Source organism: Myotis lucifugus, unplaced genomic scaffold (genome assembly GCF_000147115.1).
Source record: "Myotis lucifugus unplaced genomic scaffold, Myoluc2.0 scaffold_51, whole genome shotgun sequence".
NCBI lineage: Eukaryota > Metazoa > Chordata > Mammalia > Chiroptera > Vespertilionidae > Myotis > Myotis lucifugus.
The window spans coordinates 5,294,031-5,317,043 of NW_005871099.1; the positions used below are offsets into that span (position 1 = coordinate 5,294,031).

Below are 23,013 nucleotides of genomic sequence, written 5' to 3' on the forward strand. Positions count from 1 at the left end.
TGTCTTTAGATACTTATAACTTATGTTTTCGGCCTAATAACTATTCTTGATGTTGCCTTTCCCAAGTAGAGGCTCCAAATGAAGAATGAAACTCTTATGGCATCTTTTATGTTTTTATGCCTCAACTGTTTTTAAGTGACACAAAGACTTGCTTCTTCACATCTGTCAAGGGAAGGATGGTAGGTGTGTATAGAATTCTCCAATTTTAAATTAAAAATTGTTACAAGAGCTCTACTGTCTACCAACATGGGTAACTGGAGAGTGAGCTCATCTTCCCAGGTTAACTAGGGCGAAGGTACTAATGCTTTATTATTTTGAGGTAACCTATATGGAAGCTTATTAATGTTGAATTGTGTATATGATTAATGAGTAGATTTTGAATGAGTGAATAAAAAACAACAATGTCTTTTGACTTAAAATAATTTTTATACCTTTTTGCAGAGAAGGGTGCCAGGGTGCCTTCTGAGAATGAAGATAAGGCATGGATGAGAGACCTGTTTATGGTGCTTGAGGTGACTGAGGCACAACCCCAGCTTAGAATAGTCAGAACTACTTTCTGCTCCTTCTCTGTCTGGACCAAAGGGGCTTAGACCCTGAACCTGAAACTTCAAAGAGTGGCGAGCTCTAAATGTCAACACACCCTTCAATCACTTTTGAGCCATTACATCTCCTCTTTCATAGCCTCTAGGCTGCCTTGAGGCTTTTTGAAGAATGTATCAGGGACAAGAGGATGGAGACTGTGAGAGGGAAAGCCTCTATCTTGCCAGTAATGCTTTATACTTTTGGATGAAATCTGCGGGATTTTATCTCAAAGATTACTTAAGCATTTCTGAGATTGGCCACTGCCAATTCCTAACCCATTTCCTTTTTTTAAATCCTCACCTGAGGATATGTTTTTTATTGATTTTTAGAGAGAGAGGGAGAGAGAAACATAAATTGATTGCCTCCCGTATGCACCCCTATCAGGAATCAAACTACAACCTAGGCATGTGCCCTAACTTGGGGGAATCAAGCCCCCAACCTTTTGGTGTATGGGACGATGCTCCAACCAACTGAGCCACCTGGCCAGGACCCATTTCCTTTCCTATTCTCAGTTGCTGAGTGGCTTTGACTACCTACTGTACCCAGTTCGTTACACCCATTACCGTTAATTAAGCCCCCTGAACTCAGAGACATAGACACGTACCAGAAGTCATCATGTGAGTTAGGCAGTTGATTTGTAAGTCAAACCAAGTCCTATCTAATTTTAATACTGCATTTACCCCCTCTCCATTCAATGCTGCCTTCATATCACAAACACTAGCATGTTAAAGGTAGTTTGTGTTTGTGCAAGCCCGTGATTGTGTGTGTGTGTGTGTGTGTGTGTGTGTGTGTGTACTGAGAGGGTGGGGAAGAGTTATGAAAAAAATCAGGTCATAGAACATGCATTCAAGTTCATTTAGGTGCATTTTCATCACTATCTCTTAAGTATTTTTGTCAATCATGGTGGTCATACAACTGTGCTCCATCAAAAAATCCTACCCACACCAGAATTTGGGAGAAATGTTATGCAAATAAAAAAGAAAATTTGCCAGTGTCCATGGCTCAGGCATTTATAGCCATCTGCTACTTGTCAGCCCAGTATGTTCCGTCTGTTAGTGGTTTGCATCAACCAAGAGGAAACCCTAGTGTAGTGCAGACATGGTCACAAGGACTAGATGTTGGGGACAGAGGGAGGGATGGGAAAGCAGCCAGGTGTTTTCTCTGGTCTGCCACGAAGTGTTTGGCCTGCAGGTGGTGGCTGGAGTGCCCTGTCATGTCCTCTGCCATCCTACCTGGCTCATCCTCAGATGAGGTAGCACCTTCACAGTGAAGAGTCTCAACAGGCAGAGCCAGTGACTAACATACCAGCGACATACATGAGCTTGATGACCACCATCTTCCCCCTTCCACAGGCTTACGGCAATAAACTTCCCTTTTCTTTTTTGGAACCAATTCTTTGTCACCTAAGCTGTGTTAATGGTTTCAACCTGCTACCCACTGTAACTGTCGCCTCTAAACATATCACTACAAACACATTTTTAATTAGGGGCACATTGCATCCATTAAAATCCATCAGCTTGAACCCATCTTGGACTTCGAATGAGATGTTGAACGGCTGTTTTCCTTTATGATTTCCACCTTTTTTTCCTATAATGCCAGTTCAAATTTAGCTTTTTTATTTTTTCACCTCAGCAAAATAAAGCTGCAATATTATCGAGCAAAAAAAAAAAAAGAGTTATCAAGCCACAGAAAGACATGGAGGAACCCTCGATGCATATTGCTAAGTGAAAGAAGCCAGTGTGAAAAAACTACATTCTATATGGCTCCAACCATATGATATTCTAGAAAAGGCAAAACTATGGAGACAATAAAAGATCAGTGGTTGCCAGGGGCTGTGCATAGGCAGGAAAGAATAGTTGGAAAACAAGGGGATTTTAGGGCTGTGAAACTACTCTGTGTGATACTATAATTAACGAAGGCTACAAGTCATTCTATATTTATCAAAATCCATAGACCCTACAACACAGAGTGAACCCTAATGTTATACTATGGATTTTAGTTAATAATATTGTATCAATATTTATTGATCATTTATAACAAACATTTTTAACAAAAATACTATGCTGTGGTAAGTATATAACACCAAAAATAACTATAGTGTAGCAAGATGTTAAGAATAGAAACTACGTATGCATGTGGGGAAGGGGGAAGGGGAATGTGGACTTCTCTGTACTTCCTCTCAATTTTTCAGTAAACTGAAAACTGCTCTAAAAAATAAAGTCAACTAATTTAAGTTTTTAAAAAGGCTGTAAAATCAAACCTTCAAACTATTAAGCCACATGATGCTAAGTCATTTTTAAGACTAGATACCATTGTTTTAAATTAATAACATGACTCCATTTGTACCTTTTATTGCCATTAGTTTGATATTATTTTAAATTAAATAACCTTATGATTAAAAAATAACATGAAACACTTTACATGTTGTGGGATTTGATTCATATGACCAATAGTAAGGAAAATCTATAAAAACCTAATGTTTTAAAAAGTCACTAGGCTGACAAAATTAATTTATGCACATGATTTGTGCTTATCAATGGACTTTTCTTCCCCCCCCCCCCCCCACTGCACTTCCTGTATTAACTAGGATTTGGAAGCCAGGTCTTGCCCAGGCTGTCACTGTCTGTCACTGTCCAGAGTTCCTGACAGCCCAGAGACTTCTACTGGTTGAAAGCTGACGAGGAAGTAGGCCTGATGGGGAAAGAAAAGTGTTATCAGAGACTGACATTTTCCCCATTTTAAAATGTCAAATAAATATACTAAGTCTATGTCCCAGGGTCACAGACAGACAATACACAGACAGACAGAGGCACAGAAAGATTGGGATCCTGGTTCCATCCTTTCCTTGCTATATGACTTGGCACATGTCACTTCAATTCTCGGCGCCTTTTCCCTCAGCTATCAAATGGGGATTTAAGAAGATATTTACTCACAAGGTAAGTTTAGTAAGCACTTAATGGACTTCATTCCTCATTTTATCTGTCTAGTTACTGTAGAAGAGACTGAAGGACAATCTGTTAAATGAAGTTGACTCCAGTGACGAAGGAAAATGGAATGATGGCTTGCTTCTGGTTTATGACTTTGCTTTGTCCTCTGAGTGTATACTTTGAAAGATAATTCCTCATGGACATTAGATATGGAATAATAGTTGGACAATGTATTTACCTGGGAGAAGTAGTGTGAATTATAAATTAAAAATTATTAGAAGTTTCTTGTAGAAAATTAGCGTTTCATGATATGCACCCATAAATGTTTTTAACAGCTACATTTAAAAGCAGGGAGGAGGGGGACTCAGGCCACAGAATCTATCTATCTTATTTTCAGAGCATGAAGGTGTCACATTCAAAATCTAGACATGCTTACTGCAAGAAAATAAAGTAGTCATGTGAAATATCTGTTGTAAACATTTAATGCTTTTTCTTACAGTGGATTATTGAAGAGATGACTCTTCCAAGGAAACATTTATTTTTCTACTAGAGGCCCAGTGCATGAAATTTGTGCACCTGGGGGGGGGGCGGGGTCCCTCAGCCCGGCCTGCGCCCTCTCACAGTCCGGGACCCCTCAGTGGACATCCCTCTCACAGTCTGGGGCTCTCACAGACTGCGGCCTCTGGGTCCTTACTGCCCTCCTGCAGCGGAGGCGGGAGAGGCTCCTGCCACCGCTGCTGTGCTCGCCAGCTGTGAGCCTGGCTTCTGGCTGAGCCCACTGACACCAGGGGGAAGCTCCTGCGTTGAGCGTCTGCCCCCTGGTGGTCAGTGTGCAAATAGTGACTGGTTGTTCCACCATTTGGTCGATTTGCATATTAGGGTTTTATTATATAGGATGATTTCTCTAATATTCCTTCAACTGTTATAGAAAAGCCTGTGAAGAGGGAACATTGCCATGAGGCTGATGGAGGAATTTCCAAAGAATTAACTTATTGGCCAAATCTGTGTCTTCCATCCACCTTTCTTTGTATTTTTCTATTTTGTCCTTCAGAGAGTTCAAATGAAGGGTGACTTGATTTGCTTTCATTGCAATGGGTTAACCTTCAAGTTCTCCAGGATTTAAATTCTAGCCCATGAGCAAGATTATGCAAAGGATCTTTGTAGCCCAGATTCCTTTCCCCCAAACATACTATATTCTCCATCCCTGGGTCTAAGATGCAGCAATGATAAGTGGCAGTCTTTGTGCACGATGAGATGTCGCAGACCCAAGAGGAGAGGATCAAATCCTACTTGGATAACCTTGGGTGGACCTATCACTGTACTTTGTTGATTAAGTCAAAGCTTAGATGCAACAGCACTGGCTATGGTACACTAAGCACTTTCTATGTGCCAGGTTCTGTGACAAGGCCTTTACATCATGATACCATTTTTAATCTTCACAGTAAGGCTTATGCCACCATTACTATTGTTATCCACATTTCACCCTGAAGGAAACTGAGGCTCAGATATGCAGGGAACCTGCTGAGGCTCCTTTAGCGGACGGGGCAGCTGGAATCCCGGTGTCTGACCCTAGAGCGTGCGTTCTTAACCTTCATTCTACAGTGTCTTCTTTTCCAGCCTAAGCTTAATTAAAAGATTTGCTCTTACAGCTGTTTCATCTGGATGTTGAGAGTGAGTTTTTAGATCATAATGCTGTAATTATTAATTGTACTTGTCAAAAAGACTCATTTGGGTGGCAAGCAAAGATTATTAGGACATTTGACGGTGTGTTATTTTGGAAAGGACATTGACCTAACCTGCTATGTGACCGTGGGTCAGCTACTTAAGCTTTTGTGGGCCTCGTTTTCCTCAGCTGTGATACAACATGGTTTAATTATATCATTTCCTAGGCCTCCTATGAGTCTATGGAAGTAATAACAATAATGAAAAAATCCCAGTAGATTTCTAACAGTGAAAGTTATTAATGTAATTTAAGAAGAATGAGAAGCTAACCTTAGACTATAATTCACTGGACAAATTACTTCTCCAAGAGAAGATTTCCTTCAGCTTTGAGATTTTGGACATTAAGACTATGTTAAATTTTCTTTCAGACATGAAAAATTAAATACAATTGCTTCTCTTTAGTTTCAATATTATTTTGTGCCTATCACTTAAATATGTTTTCTCATCAGTGTTTTACTATTTCTTTAATCATTGTAATAAAAGCCAAAGGCAACTAAGCAGAAATTTCAATTAACTATTTGCCATTTGTTCATTTATCAATTTTGCAGCATTGTCCTCTTAGGAGGGAGATATCAATCACAGGCGATGAGCTTCCATCAGGGACTCTCCTGAAAGAGGTGGCAGGCAGTTCAATCTACCACGTTTTTCTCTATCTCTATTTTAAGAAATGCATTATATTAATCATTCCCTTCAATAACAACCCTAAAAGAACTATGAAATTCTAAGCTGTCAATAAATATTTAATTCCTGTACATTTCCCAGTCTCTGCTGGTGGAGGCAGGAAAACAGAGTGAGCCAGGAGATGATGGTGTAGTCATTTCACATCCTCCTTTCTTGTTGATCACCCTCTGCAGTGAGTACAGGATCAACCCCTAGGAGACACAGTCCCATCCCATGAATACGTGACTCCAGAGAATCACGTGGACTACATCTTCTTCTATTTCTATTGCTTGAAAAATTTAATTTGAGACACAGAGAGAGAAACATCGCTTTCTTGCTCCACTCATTTATGCATTCATTGGTTGTTTCTTGCATGTGCCCTACTGGCGATCAAACCAGCAACCTTGGCATATCAGGATGATGCTCTAATCAGCTAAGCTAGCCAGCCAGGGCCTCTATTACTTTTTTAAAACTTGAAATGTGTATTGAAATCATTGCAGAATCACATGAAGTTGTAAGAAATAATAGAGAGAGATCCCTTGTATATTTTGCCCAGTTTTCCCCAAAGGCAACATTTGACCTCTGCTTACATGTTACCTTCTCACTGAGGGCCTTCCTGCGCATCTCAACACCCTCTGCCCTTATGGTACTTTATTTTCCTCCATAGCCTTTATTACTAGCTCACTTTATCGTCTACAATTATTTCTCCATGCCCACTAGAATATATGCTTCATAAGGGCAAGGACTTGTATATACCAGGCAATATCTCTATCACCTGGTACATATAAGCACTCAATATACTGTACTTTTGAATGAATTAATGTTTTCCCCAAATCCCTTTACTCATACCTTTTAACCCACTAAGGACTAAGCAGGTTACAGTTTTCCTGTGACACAGAGGCAGTATCCAGCCTTCTAGCTAACATGGGGAAGACATGATGCTATTTCTAGTTGTGGGAGAATTTGATAACAGGGAATGTGGTAGATTGCATTAATGCCCCCCATTCCTCCCCCGCCCCCCACCTGTGCCCTTTGCCACCTCACTTTGCTGTTATTCCCACTATAGAAGTACAGTCTATTTCCCTTCTTACTCTTCTTTAGGCCATGTGACTTACTATGGATTTTGGCACATTAGCGGGCATGACGAGACCAAAGGCTTGAAAAGTGATTGTATGAGTGACCTTGCTCTCAGTGCCTCTGCATGAGATGGGGAGGGTGCAGGATGTGGCAGAGACCAGGGACCTGTCTTGAGTGAGAGCTGAGGGGACAGAAGGAAGCAAAGGTGGCAGATGACCCTGGAGCACTGCCTGCATCAAAGAGAGATGATACCTTCTTCAACCACAGATTTTATCACCCACGGCCAGAGCATCCAGTGACCAGGCAGCCGGCAGACGGCAGGTCATGCAAACTCAAGGACCAGTATGAATCCAGGTCCCTCCCATGATGATGTCAAAAGAGCACTTAAGCAGCAGCCTCTTGCTGCCCATCCCCTCTACATTCAACATCCTTGTCACCATCGTATAGAAAGAGGCAGGGGCGGGGCGGCCACTGGAGAGATTGAACATTTCTCCCAGAGGGACAGAGCACAACCAGGAGCAACTGTTGGGATGATCAGGTCAGACTCACTGTCAACCAGGCTGGATGTTTGTTTATTGCCCTTGCTGCCAGGAGGAGTATCAGATCATCATGGACGAATGGTATCCAAGCTGTTTGTGCATTCCATCGTGCAGCTCTGTTATAACCATAGAAACCTCCAGTGGTCTCCCTGCAGCCTCTCACTCACTCTTGTTATACATTTTTCACTCTGCAGATGTGGTATCTTTCTAATGTATCAACCTGATCAGGTTATTCTCCTGATTAAAAAAAAATGCTTCCATGACACCCTTTTGCCCCCAGGATAACATTAGAACCTTAGCATGACTTGTAAATAAATCCTGTAATATGGCAGACATGGTGAAAGCCCTGCCGTAGCTCCCATTCCCCTCTGACTCCAGATCAAAGACCACCGCCTGGGAGCCCCTGTGCTCTGAGCTTTCTTCTGGCCTGCGGAGCAAGTTGGGTGGGCACCTGGGCAAGCCAGAACTGCTGGGGAGTTAACACTCCTGGAAGCAGCTCTCAGTCATGCTGGGGAAGGGGCGTGGATGGGGAGGAGCCCTAGCTTCCTCCTGAGGCATGACCTGCACCGTCTCCCACAGCTCCTAGCAGCACTGAGCACTGGTCGCTGCAATGGTGAGGGTTTGAAAATGCTGCATTCCTTTCCCTGTTTAATTTCTGCACTCCCCTACTCACACTTCCTGGGATCTCCTCCCATATGAACTCGTATTCAAATCCTCATCTCCGGGCCATGCCTCCTCTCATCTCCTGGTCTCTACTCCACCAAGGGGCTTCTCCTTCCCTGGAACGTGGGCTGAAGCTCTGACCTCAACGGAGAACCCCACACAGGACAGGTGATCATGCAGTTTATCAACCTACACCGGCTCACATGCTTAGAGTGAATGTGGGCATCGCTGGTCAATCACTCTTGTCCCAGCAGATGGAAACTGGGACTGTCCTGGCAAATCAGGATGTGTGGACCGACTTCTAAAGGCTGTTTTGGTCTGAGCCCTGCTTACCGCTGCAGCATTTTTATCATGTGCCTCGGGTTCACCATTCCGAATGGCACTGGCTGTGGGCCCTCCAATTTCCCTCATCGCACAGTGTGTTTTCAGAGGTGGTCACAGTACCCCTCACCCCACGTGCTCCTTGGCAGTGTGACCTTGCCACTAAGCCACCTAGTAGATAGAACTTGCTTCTCCTCCCCTGAGTGTGGGCAAATGGAGCAACTGAAGCCCAGATCTGGGCCAACAGCATGTGGTCAGAGGGATGTTGTAACTTCTGAGGCTGGGTCATCGAGGTCACCAGTTGGCACCTTTGCTTTTGGAATGATTCTTTTTTTTTAAAATATATTTTATTCATTTCTTACAGAGAGAAAGGGAGAGGGATAGAGAGTTAGAAACATCGATGAGAGAGAAACATCGATCAGCTGCCTCCTGCACACTCCCTATTGGGTATGTGCCTGCAACCAAGGTACATGCCCTTGACCGGAATCGAAACTGGGACCCTTGAGTCCCCAGGCCGATGCTCTATCCATTGAGCCAAACCAGTTAGGGCTGGAATGATTCTTTTTAGGGCCCAGTTGCCTGATGTAGAGTCCGTGAGGGAAAACTGAGGCTCCTGGCCGACAGCCTCAGCTAAACTCCTGGGCAACCACGTGGCTGGGGCCCCTCTAGACCATCTAGTCAGTCATCCTGAGGCCCCAGCTGAGACCACATACTGCAGAAGTGCTGTCCAGGCAGGCCCCAGAATTATGTGAAGTAATATAGCATTGTTTAAGCCACCGAGTGTTGGGTGGATTGCTGCATAGCAACAGAGAACTGAAAAATTCCTCCTCTTTCTGCCCTCCTCTCCACGCCATTGCTTTGCCAGAGAATTCTAACATATCATTCGGGTCTCAGCTTCTACTTCCTCTGGCATGCCTTCCCTCATTTCCTGGACTGGGTCAAGTGCCCTTCCTTCTTGCTTCCAAAAAACCCTGTACTGCCATCTCCCACATAACCTGCCACATGTCTATTCACGTCTAGTTGCCTTTTCATCATTTTCTCCTCTCTTCTGGTTAGAACATAGGCCTCTAAAGCAGTGGTTCTCAACCTTCCTAATGCCGCGACCCTTTAATACAATTCCTCATGTTGTGGTGACCCCAACCATAAAATTATTTTTGTTGCTACTTCATAACTGTAATTTTGCTACCGTTATTAATCGTAATGTAAATATCTGATATGCAGGATGTCTTTAGGCGACCCCTGTGAAAGGGTTGTTCAACCCCCAAAGGGGTCGTGACCCACAGGTTGAGAACCACTGCTCTAAAGGCAGAAACTGTACCTGTTGTGGATATCACTGATGTTCCAATGACATATATAATGCCTGGCACATGACAAATGATGGTTATATTCTTGTTTAGTTATGACTGAATACAAATAACTATTGTAGTTACACACATACTATGTGGAGGACCCTGTGATACCTGTTAAATATATCATTTTGTTGAGTCCAGTTAGGAACCGTTACTATTTCTCTTTTATACATGAAGAAACAAAATACACAAGAGGTGAGGTGACTTGCCCAAATCATACAGTTTGTAAGTAACAGAGTAAGAATGCAAACCCACATGCATAATGGCAAATGCTGTTGCTCTTAACTGCAATCCCATGTTCCAATCAGGACAGGTCAGGTTGTACCACAGTAACAAATAGCCTCATTGTCTCCATAGCTTAAAAAAGCAAAGGTTTTTTCCTTCTTATGCTGGAGATTCATCATGAGTTGACAGGGTTCCCTGGTCATGGTGGTTACAGAGGGGCCCAAGTGATGGAACAGCTGTTGTCTTGAGATTTGCTAGTTACCACACCAAAGGGACAAAAGGATTCCAGAGCTTCTGGCATTAGCCACTAAATGTTCTAGCCCAGAAAGTGCACGTCTTTTCTACTCAAACTTCTTGGCTGAAAATATTTAGCCAGCAATAGAATGCCTACCACCTATAGCACCTCAACAATTAATAAAGTTACAAGTATGTAATTCCTTGCTGTGTGAGGAGCCTTGGCTAAAGTTCCAAAAAGTTCTGGAAAGCCCGAGAATAGGATTTCTTATTAACAAATCATAATATTTTATTTTAGACCAAAATACACATCATTTAGTGGTTACTAATAAGTATATCTCCAGTCAGAGTTGCTTTGAATAATGATAGTTTGGAAAATATTAGGATATGGAACCAATATGATTACAAACTACATTAAATCCAGATAGATAGGTGTTCACCTTTAATTTTACCACCCTAGACATTGCCACTGACAACTAGCAATGGTTGGTAAAACAATAATGACTTCACATTAATATTCAATTTCTTTCCAAACACAGTTTCTCACATTGACGCAGAGGAATTAATGCCTTTTTATTATTGAATAGATCTACTTCATTATGATTTTATATTATCATGAATCACCACAATGCCATAAATAGTTTGAAGAAATTAATAAAATGAGGGCTCAGATTCAACTTTCTAAAATGAAAATGGGTACCACCATCCTGCACACAGAGGCTCTCTATTGAATAACACTGCATTACGGTGATGTGATGAGCACTGAGTTTTGCCATGCTTCTAAATCCATATCTTTGTACATTCATAATGAGAGCAAGGAACTCTGAACAGAATTACCCTTTTAGCTCTCACATGGAACAGAACCTTCTCTACTTTAATATTGTACTTCTCACTAAAAAAAAGAAAAAAATTATTCAGATCATAAATGTTATTGTGTCAAAGGGTTAAGGCTTTATCTAATCTGGTCTCAATAAATCCAGAAAAATCCTCAAAGTACAGGACACATTTCCATTTAGTCTTTGTTAATGCTCTCTGTAATGGAGAGTTCACAACCTCAAAATAGTGGCCACTCATTTAAAACAAAACGATTAAATGCCACTCTCTATCTTTCATAGTAAAATTTTATTAAAATTTACCATTAAAATTTTTTAAATTGATTTTAGAGAGAGGAAGGGAGAGAAAGAGATAGGGATAGGGATGGGGGAGGGGGGGAAAGAGAGAGAGAGAGAGAGAGAGAGAGATACCAGTTGCCTCTCACAGGCTGCCCTACCGGAATTGAACCCACAACCCGGGTATGTGCCCTTTCTGTGAATCAAACCAGCCATCTTTTGTTGTACAGGACGATGCTCCAACCAACTGAGCTACCTGGTCAGGGTGTGGCCACTCTTTTTTTTTTTTTTAAATCCTCACCAGAGGATACTTCCCCACTGATTTTTAGAGAGAGTGGAAGAGAGAGGGAAAGACTGAAATATCGATGTGAGAGAAACACATCAATTGGTTGCTTCCTGCATGAGCCCCGCCATGGCTCAGGCCAGGGAGGAGCCCGCAACCAGGTACATGTTCTTGACCAGAATCGAACCCGGGACCCTTCGGTCTGTAGGCTGATGCTATATCCACTGAGCCAAACCGACTAGGGCTGGCCACTCATTTTTTAATAGCTCTAATCATTAGGAAGTTCTTTCTTACAGGGAACTGAGATCTCCCCCTTTCACTGGTCTCCTTCTGCTCTGCTGAGTAAACCTTTTCAAGGCCTAACCCCTTCTTTCTGTAGCCATCATCGAAGATGGAAAATGGGTTCTCTTCTTTGAAATCCTACCTTTTTTTTGGATAAATATCCCCAGGTCTTTTATTTTTGCCTGTATGGGTTATTGCTTGCCTGGTTTTCTCTTCAGGAGATTAATATCCATCTTTAAATGAGGTCCCTGGGATGGGCCATGACATCCCAGCTGAGGTCTGAGAGTACTCCCTGCTTTGGACACAATTCTCTCATTGCTGTAGCTCAGAATTGTATTTATTGACAAGTCAATCACCACATAATGCTGGCTCATATCAAACTCTCCATCAAATCAACCCCTCTGTCTTTTTTAGACTTTAGACTTCCATCTTCTACTTATGTGTTTTTTTTTAGGGAGAGGGAGGGCTAAGCACAGGAATTAAGTTTACCTTTATTATACTTCATCTCATTATTTCTATCCTACCTTTCTAGCCTGTCAAGATGCTTTTGAAGTGTTTTTCATCATCCAGCTTATGAAAACATCCCTCTCAGCTTTGTGTCATTTACAAACATAATCAACTTTCTATTTGTGTCTTTATCCAAGGCATTGATGGAAATGTTGAAAAAACAAAAAAAAAACAACAAACCCCAAACCATCAGAAAATAGAAGAGCCTGCTTCAGGCCTCCTATTATGTTTCTCTTCCTTGACTTAAAGATTTCTTGAGAGACTATTAAATCTGTTGCTGAAAATTATATACGTAAAGTCTATGACATCATTCAGCTAGTAAATGATGAAAAATGGACATAAGTAGGTCTGGTGAAATTTCTACTTTGTGAAGCTTTGCTTGTGGCCCATTATTCTGACCTTCTTCTTTAAGGACACAGACATGTAACTACCCATCCTAAAATCGTGATGTTGGTTGACAGGGATCACATTTTTATTTCTAGAATAAATTTCTTCCATTCCCTTTAGAAAGATCACACTTGTCCTCAATCAGGCACCCTTTCTTTCATCCTTTCCATGTGTCCTTTCTCAAGTGATGCTCATCAAAGAGCTCCTGTGAAGGCAGATTATTTATTTAGATCCGCCTCCTTTTTCTTCTTTCATGAGATCAGTTTCTGATTAAGCAACTGCTTGGGGGCATCGATCTCTAGGTGTCAGAACCTCACTGGAGTACATGAGATAGCTGTTTAAAGTTCAATCCGTCTTTATAGACGAATATATACATAGCTGGTAAACGCATATTGGTTATTTCTCACTAAAATTGAGGTTGCTTTCAAAGGGAAATTTAAAAATACTTCTCGCCAATCCTGCTCCTACTAAATGATCCAATTTTAAGAAAGATTGGCTTGAAGAGGTGGCCATAGCCTCCCCAGGCACCCACATGACTTTTTCGGTCTTCACTGTGACCTTGATTGTGGTAACAGAATTTATCTCCAGGGGTAAGATCGCTTCCTCTGCTTCTCCATCATTCTGAAAGATGCAGGTGTTACCAGGAAGCAGGGCCTAGCTCTTAATGTCACACATCTCTCATTTAAAATCCCAGCTCCACCAATGACTAGCTGCGGGACCCTAAGCCAGTGGTCCAGCTGGTGGGGACTTTGCCCTCATGGGGAACTTTTGGCAATGATTGGAAATACTTTTGGTTGTCACAACTGGGGGGTGGCATTACTTGTACCCAGTTGATAGAGGCCAGGAAAGCTGCTAAACATCCAACAATGGACAGGACAGTCCCATCCTCCTAACAAAGACCTATCTGACCCTAAGTGTTAACAGTGCTGTTTTAAGAAAATAACTTAAGCTTTCCTAGCCTTGGTTCCACCTTCCACACAATGAGAATAATGGTGGTCTAGGGTAGTGTTGTGAGCATGATAGAGAGCACTTCACTTAAAACACATACCACAACGACTGGCACAGAGCCAGCATAAAAAATGCTAACTATAGTCCCGCCGGCATGGCTCAGTGGTTGAGTGTTGACCTATGAACCAGGATGTCATGATTCGATTCCCGGTCAGGGCACAGGTAAGGGCACATGCCCCGGTTGTGGGCTTGATCCCCAGTGGAGGGTGTGCAGGAGGCCGATCAATAGTTCTCTCTCATCATTGATGTTTCTATCTCTCTCTCCCTCTCCCTTCTTCTCTGAAATCACTATATATATTTTAATGGGCAGACCTAAATAGACACTTATGCAGAGAGACATACAAATGGCCAAGAGAGATATGAAAAGATGCTCAATGTCACTAATCATCAGAGAGATGCAAATTAAAATGACAGTGAGACTGCAAATACATTAGTTTAAAAAGAAAAAACACACTTTCTCACTGAGAGATAACAACCTGCAAGTAGGCATTTGTGCCCCAGCTTGTGAGAGAACCCAGGTTCTGAGAGGTTCAAGAACGTGACTGAGGGTTCAATGCTAACAAGAGGCAGAGCCTGGATTCAAACATCATTAGCTGCTGTGGACTGAATGTTTGTGTTCCCCCGAACCCATATGTCATCCTAATCCCCAGAGGATGACATTAGGATGTGGGGCCTTTGGGAGGCAATTAGATCATGAGGGTGGAGCTCTTGTGAATGAAATTAGTGCCCTCATAAGAAGGGAGGTAAGAGAGCTCGCTTTCCCTCTGTCCACCATGTGAGGGTACAATGAGAAGATGGCTGTCTGTCTGCAAACTAGGAAGTAGGTCCTCACCAGACACCTGATCTACTGGCACCTTGATCTTGGACTTCCCAGACTGTGAGCAATTAATTTCTGTTGTTTAAGCCACCCAGCCTATGGTATTCTGTTATAGCAGCCTGACTAAGACACCAGCTCTGCCTGATTTCAGAGCCGACATTCTTTCAGCTTCATGACTACCAAATACTGCTTTGAGAAAAACCAGATGGCAAGACATACGAGAAGTGCACATCTTCTGTATTAACTCTCTTGGTTGTATTAGCAGCAGCATCCATACCCTCACACGCTGTAGTATACTCCTATGATGATATTCATTATGTTTCTTTTCCCTTTTAGTCTTTATTCAACAAATATTTATTTGCTCCTTGTTAGGAGACAGTGGGGTTATGAGACACTGTCTTGGTCTGCAAGGAGTTCATGGGCTGGTGCGGATGAGCCAATCACTGCAAGATGTCATCGTTTGGGGATCCCTGGCAGCATCCTAACTTGCTCTCATGTGTATGATGCCATCTCCATCTTGGGACTGTGGACTTCCTTACAGTTCTTTAAACTACTCATTGCCACACACAGTTAGTTTACGAACACAGTACAATTTCCCTTTGGTGGAGATAGATCCCTGGGTGTTACACTCATATATCTGAGGTTTGTGTTACGCTTTTAGGTTGGCACAGTTTCACAGCACAGTAGATTCTAAGTTACAGAGAACATTGCCTTTATGATGTTACTTGTTTAGGACCTTGAAGGTCTTAGCCATGTTGCATAAGTAATTTTGGCAAAGTATGACTTTCATCATGTGACCTGAAATACTGATGAACCAGAGAGTTTTATTTATAGTGAGGGAATCTAACAATCCCCCAACAGTTCTGTCAAAACTTGACTTTGTGAGCTTCATGAAGCAATACAGTCCATTGTTTTAGGTATGTTCATGGTAGATATTACTCTAGGAGAGTCACAATGTGTATAATGTCTTTATGACTATCCTAGTTTCATAATGTAGAGTTTGATGGAATTAAACATCAATGGCCATGAAGGAACACATCATATTTTCAAATGTTCTTGACTGAGTTGTGGGAATGCATATGGCGGCATTTGAACACTCGCCAATATCTCAGGTTATATGCTTTGTGAATACCAGGGCTCTACCCCACTGAATGGCCACTTCCGGTTCCTAATTAATGACATCACTTGACTTTCAGCTGCAGCCCTTCTGCACCTTGACCCTTAATGACAAGTTCTTTTGATCTGCCCAAGACCACATATTAGTTGAGTAACTTTGGCAAGGTGACCTCCCTTAGTTTTGGTTTCCTCATCTGTAAAATGAGGATAATAACCATAGTTCTTACTTCACTGGATTGTCGGGACATTAAATGTTCATATTTATACACGTAAAATGTTTAGTACGATGCCGAAAACAATGTAGGTGGTCAGTGAAGTTTAGCTATCATTCCTTTTCCTCCTCCACCCACTCACTGAGCCATTGTCCCCACCACCCTTGTCCCATGCCTCCCCTTTTCCTCTGTGGTCTCACATACAACTCTGCTTGCCTGTTATTTTGCCTGGTATGTTCCTGGTTCTAGGTCTGAGGATACTTTTTGTTCTTGGCCCCTCTCTAGCATGAGATGTAGGGCTTATCCCTCAACTAATCACCCTCCTCTGCCCAAGTCTTCTTCTTTTTTTTTCCTTCTCATTTCTAAGTCAACCATCAGAGATTATATTAGGAGCATAGACCAAGGTATCTGACTATCTGGGTTCAAGTTTTGGTTCCACTTATTAAGTAGGGCAAGTTACTTAATTTCTCTGTGCCTCAGTCTTGCCATCTGTAAAATGGAGATAATAATCTTGATTATCTTATGGAATTGCTACAGAGATTAAATGAGTTCATATATTAAAAGTGCTTAAAATGGAGTTGGGCCTGCAATAAGTCCTATATTATTGTGTATATTATTGCTATTTTTATTATAGGTTGGGTCTCCTATTCTCTTATTATCTGTTCCTCCCTCCCAATTTTTTAAAATGAATGCCTTTTATGATTAATACCGTCCTCATCACCACTATCCACTGGACACAGAGCCACCCTCCTCCTTGGCCAGCACATTATCCACCATCTTACTACCATCTTGGGTTCATAATATACATTCTCATAGTAAAAAATCCATTGGCTTAATCATTTAAAAATACCTAGTCAATCATATCAATATTTTAGTCTCGATAGCACTGATTGATAGTAAAGAAAAGGGCAAGGATGACTCATAAAGCCACGATCACACACAGGGGAGGCTGTTCTGTCACAATTTTCCAATTCCTACTGGCCTTCTAATTTGCAAATAGTATCAGGTGAGCTATTCTCAGGAGTGAGAGGAAGAAAGAATCACATTGATATGCTTAGAATTAAAAAAGTTAATTTAAATATTGTTAGCAGGCGGAGGTCTTTAAGAAACCAATGAACATATTCTACATAAAGAAGCCAGGAGCAGACACTTGCTTTTAGTTGTGTTTTAGTGTGTGCCACACACCAAATAACACTGATTCCAACTATCATTGACTTGGACGCCCCAATCACCAACCACAATCTGTTTAAAAGGGGAACTAGCAGCTTTAGAATATAGGACGTGAGCAATTTGCCCCAAATTCTTACCTATAACTTTTCCTAGGAAGAGCGACTTGGGAGAGTTGAACAGTGTGTCAGATGAGCTTGGCAGGTGGTAACTCACAGAAGGATAATGATCCAGCTGCAGGAAGGAAAAAGAGTCATTTTTAGGAGAATGCCACTATCTTGCACTGGACTCAAATCTTCCGGGGGGATGGCATCACTCTTTGAATCTTGGTTTCAAGATACCTTATTTCATTAGAAGTTTGTTCCTTCATAGCTCTTTGAAAGCAATGTGAACTTGGTAAGTGAAGACCCTTTATGAACTGTTCTCCAGTTTATGCACATTTTCTGTGGATAATTTACCTCCTGGATTACGATCCTTGCTCATTTTTTTGGGATAAAATCTGCTTGATCAAATCTCCAGTACTGATCTCTGAGATAGAAAATGCTACATCAATAGCAATAAATTTTGTTTAGGATCCTCTTACTGTTCCACTTTCTTCACCTTTTTGTACTATCAGCTTATAGACCAATATTGATCTTCAGAACATATATATTCAAATATGAATATATATTTTATGTATGACTATATATTCAAATGTTGAGGTTCAGGTTGGGTAAGCATACATAGTTGTCTTGCTTATCAAAATGAGGGTAACTTCTCCTTTCTACCACAGGGCAGGTGAGTTGGCCACAGAGGGAGGGAGGAGGAAGCCAATGGAAACAGCTTACAGTGATGGGGTGGGAGGAATGCACATTTCTCACTACCCTTCTCATGCATAAAGTGCCAATGTGGCTGTCCCAGAATCACAGGACTTGTCCTTTGTGTCCCTGTGTGGCTTTTCCTGCCTTAAAAAACCGATACAGTCTAATTGTGTTTCCCCAACGATGAGCTTCTAGAGCAGTGATGGCGAACCTTTTGAGCTCGGCATGTCAGCATTTTGAAAAACCCTAACCTAACTCTGGTGCCGTGTCACATATAAAAATTTTTTGATATTTGCAACCATAGTAAAACAAAGACTTATATTTTTGATATTTATTTTATATATTTAAATGCCATTTAACAAAGAAAAATCAACCAAAAAAATGAGTTCGCGTGTCACCTCTGACACGCGTGTCATAGGTTCGCCATCACTGTCCTAGAGCCTTCAGTGCTTCTTTGTATCCACCTGTGAAAAACTTCCTTTGTAACCTCTCCTTTTCTCTGAAGAGAGTTTAATACCTGAGGAGGAAAGCATGAGGGAGGGTGAGCATCAGAAGAAAAACCTGGGTCACTGTCCAGCACAGGCATTCCGTGGGAACTGGGTACAAGAAGCAACTTGCTGAAGCTGACAGCACAGACTCCAGGAACTAGATCCACTCCCAGGTCCTGGCTAGCAAGGGCTAAGGTGGGCAAAGATGCAGGAAGCCAGCATGCTCTGGGGACCAGAGGGTGGCTGGCAAGTGGGGGAGGAAGGGAGCTAATCTCTCTCCCTCTGTTTACTAGAAACCTAGAGGTCACTGAGAAAGTCAAGCGAAGAGTCAAAGACTCACACATCTCAGGAATTTGCGGATTCTGACCTGCAGAACTGTAAGTCTTTGTGCCTGGGTATTTGGTAATACTTTAACAAAAGTCCAAAAACTACCATTAAAGCGAACACTGGCATGCTCAACTATAATTTTTTAAAAATTTATCTTTATTGTTGAAAGTAATACAGATGTCCTTGACTATAATTTTGAAAAGTTAAAAAAATAATTTGAATTGCCTCATTAACAAAACATTTTATTCTGGTCAGAAAAATCTTAAATATTTGAAGTTGTTTCGAGCAAGGTGACTCCTTTTTTTCCTCCCCCTGCAAAATATTAGGAGCTGCTTTGGCTCCATCTAGTGGCACCCATAGGTAACTGCTGCTGTCCCTCCACCCATTTCTATTATCTGTTGTCAAAAAAGCTAACTGCAAATGGCCAATGTACTAGTAACTAATAGGCGATTATATAATGCATCACAGTGATGATCTCCCCTTAAGTACTTCTTATAATTTAATCTATCCTGTTAAAAAACTGAAAAATTATACAAACAACATATGCTCATTAAAGAAAAATAATATAGATTTGCAGAAAAAAAAAGCTGGTGATAATGTCAATTTTTAAATGTACTTGTATATTCTTTCAAGTTTTTACAAAAATTGGATGGAACCCAACTACACATATTGCTTTGCATTTGCTTTTCATTATTTAATGATCTATAATAATGAAAGTGTAATATGCTAATCAGACCGGACAGCTGAACGACCTTCCGGACATCATTCCGGACGTCCTTCCAGACGAAGCAGTTAGGGGCAGGCAGGCAGAGTGGTTAGGGGCGATCAGGCAGGCAGGCAGAGTGGTTAGTGGTGATCAGGCAGGCAGGCAGAGTGGTTAGGGGCGATCAGGCAGGCAGGCAGAGTGGTTAGGGGTGATCAGGCAGGCAGGCAGGTGAGCGATTAGGAGCCAGCGGTCCCGGATTATGAGAGGGATCCCGGATTGCGAGAGGGTGCAGGCCGGGGTGAGAGACCCCCCTCTCCCCCGTGCATGAATTTCGTGCACTGGGCCTCTAGTGTATTATAAAACTAATTCTGTGTCAATACATATACAACTAAAGCATCATTTGAAATTATTAATGACCAGTACTCCATGTTATGAATATATAGTCCACAATCTTTAAAAAATACCAAATTTCTATATTTAGACTTTTAGATTTCTTGTGTCTCTGGGCCTAGTACAGTACTGAGCATATTGTAGATCCTCAATAAAAATGTGTTGACATTCGTTAATGTAACTCTTCAAACAATGGGCACAGAAGTGAAGTCAGTCCTCAGGTGTGGTCTGACCCACACTGTGGAAATATCTTCCTTTCCTTGAACTGTTTCTATGGATCCAAACCAGACAGACTTGGCTATTTGGAGGCCATTTTATATTATTTGTACTGAGCTCACAGTAAAATGAAACTCCTAGCTTGTCTCCACAGGGTTACTTCCAGCTCTTCCCCTTCCTCGCTTTATGCAGTTGATGAACCAAAGACTAGAATTTACACATTGATATATATTAAATTTTTGTTTTGCAGCAACAGTTTTTTTGATTCTTGATTCTGTTATCTAACATATCAGTGACACTTTCGGGCTTTTCATTTACCTGTAAATACCCTGAACACACCCAAGTCTTGTGAAGTTATCAATTATAGTTGACATACATCCTTATATTAGTTCGGGTGTATACTCCAGTGACCAGACATTATATAACTTCATAAGTGAGCACCCCAATAAATCCTGCACCCATCCACCACCACACCTAGTTATTAGAATATTATTGACTATATTACCTATGCTGTATTTTATATCCCCATGACTATTCTGTAACAACCAATTTGTATTTTTAATCCCTTCACCTTTTTCACCAATGCCCCCCTCCAATCTGGCAACTAACAAAAAGTTCTTTGTATTTGAATCTGTTTCTGTTCTACTTATTCATTTTATTTGTAGATTCAATTGCCAATAAATCCTGCACCCATCCACCACCACACCTAGTTATTAGAATATTATTGACTATATTACCTATGCTGTATTTTATATGTCGGCTCGCGTGAATTGCGCGTACTCCGCGGGAGCCGTCTTTAACTCGGTTCATATAGATTTGCGGTGGAGTGCGGGAAACGTGTAAACTCGGGCCGATTGTAACTGCGTATTACCAAATATTTGTTTGTAATCCACCCTTTTGGTGGATGGAACAAAACCAAAAGACAGAGCTATCTTATATTTTGGCGGGAAATTCATAAAGAAGACCCTTTAACTTTCACATTATACTGGTTTGGTAGTGATGAACTTCTTTAGGTTTTTTTTTTGGTGTCCATCAATTTTAAATGATACTTTGCAGGAAGAGTAATCTTGGTTGTAGGTCCTTGCTTTTCATCACTTTGAATATTTCTTGCCACACCCTCTGGTCTATAAAGTTTCTTTTGAGAAATCAGGTGATAGTCTTATGGAAGCTCCTTTGTAGGTAATTGACTGCTTTTCTTTTGTTGCTTTTAAGTTTTTCTGTTTGTCTTTAACCTTATGCATTTCAATCACGATGTGGGTTGGTGTGGGCCTCTGTGGGTTCATCTTGTTTGGGACTCTGTTTCCTTCACAAAGTTAGGGAAATTTTCTGTCATTACTTTTTCAATAGGTTTTCAATTTCTTGCTCTCTCTCTTCTCCTAGCAACCCCATGACGTGAATGTTGGTGTACCTGAAGTTGTCCCAGAGGCTCCTTACACTATGTTCAATTTTTTTAGATTTTTTTTTCTTTTTGCTATTCTAATTGGGTGTTTTTGCTTTCTTATATTTCAAATTGCTGATTTGATTCTTGGCTTTACCTACTCTGCTGTTGATTCCCTGTAAATTATTCTTTATTTCAGTTAGTGTATCCTGCATTTCTGACTGGTTCATTTTTATGATGTTGAAGTCCTCATTAAGTTCCTTGAGCATCCTTATAATCAGTATTTTGAATTCTGCATCTAATAGATTGTTTGTCTCCATTTTGTTCAGTTCTTTTTCTGGAGTGTTTTTTTTTTTTTAAATCTTAACCCAAAGATATTTTTCTATTGATCTCCAGAGAGAGTGGAAGGGAGTTGGAGAGTCAGAGAGAGAGAAACTGATGTGAGAGAGACACATGGATTGGCCGCCTCCCACATGTACCCTGACCAGGGCTGGGGCTTGAGCTTGCAACCGAGGTACATGCCCTTGACTGGAATTGAACCTGGGACCCTTTAAAACACAGTCTGATGCTCTATCCACTGAGCCAAACCTGCTAGGGCTGGGCCATGTTTCTTTGTCTCCTCATTTTGGCCGCCTCCCTGTGTTTATTTCTATGTATTAGGTAGAACTGCTATGTCTCCCAGGCAAGGTAGGTGGCCTAATGCAGTAGGTGTTCTATAGGGTCCAGTGGCACAGCCTCCCTGACCACCCCATTTGGGCACTCGAGGTGCACCCCCTGTGTGGCCTGTACACTCTCCTATTGTAATTGAGTCTTGATTGCTGTTGGCACCTCAATGGGAGGGATTTACTCAGGCTGATCAGCTGCAAGGACTGGCTGTAATCACTGACCACCGACCTCTGACCACCTTGGAGGATCAACTTTGCAGGAGCCCACTGCACAGAGCAGGGCTCTGGTACCCAATGAGCCTGCCCCTTCAGTGTGTTGCTTGTGGAGGTGGTTGGGTGGTGGTGCTTTTATGTGATCTGAAACTGTCCACTAGGTGTGCTGGCTCTGGGGCCTCTGGGAGGTGCAGGCAAGGTCTGCCATTGCCTGTGTTCTGCCCGGGGCCACCTGGCATGAGCTACAAAGTGATCTACCTGTGTTGGCCTTGGAGGTGCCAGGAGAGTCCAATCTGTGAACTGAGGATGGCTGTTGCTAGTGCCGGGCCTGGGGCCACTTAGCAAGACATACGGGGCTCACTGAGGCCAGATGCTGTTTGTTTGAGGTTTTTAGGAAAATCTGAAGCATAAACTAAGACAGGCCATTCCTATGGTAAAGCCACTGGAAACAGCTTGGGTGGGCCAGAAAGGTATGTGGGCCAGGGCCTCAGGGAATCACCAGGGCGAGGCAAACAGTCTGAGCCAAGTTGATGGAGTCTCAGATATGGTGCCCATCTGCCAGATCTGTAGGTGAAGGGATCAGAAAAGAAACAATGGCCTCTGGCAGCACTTCTGTCTGGGAGAAAGGTGTCCCTGATGCCAA

General features: G+C 41.9%; 1 protein-coding gene across 1 annotated transcript in view; it reads right to left on the reverse strand.

Annotated features, from left to right (window-relative positions):
• Positions 1 to 23,013, reverse strand: part of CNTNAP2 (contactin associated protein like 2) — a 1,215,871-nt gene that overhangs the window by 66,197 nt on the left and 1,126,661 nt on the right. The window contains exon 20 of the mRNA XM_006088715.3: positions 17,328 to 17,421. Coding sequence (XP_006088777.1) covers positions 17,328 to 17,421 — 94 coding nt within the window. The remainder of the gene's footprint in view (positions 1 to 17,327; positions 17,422 to 23,013) is intronic.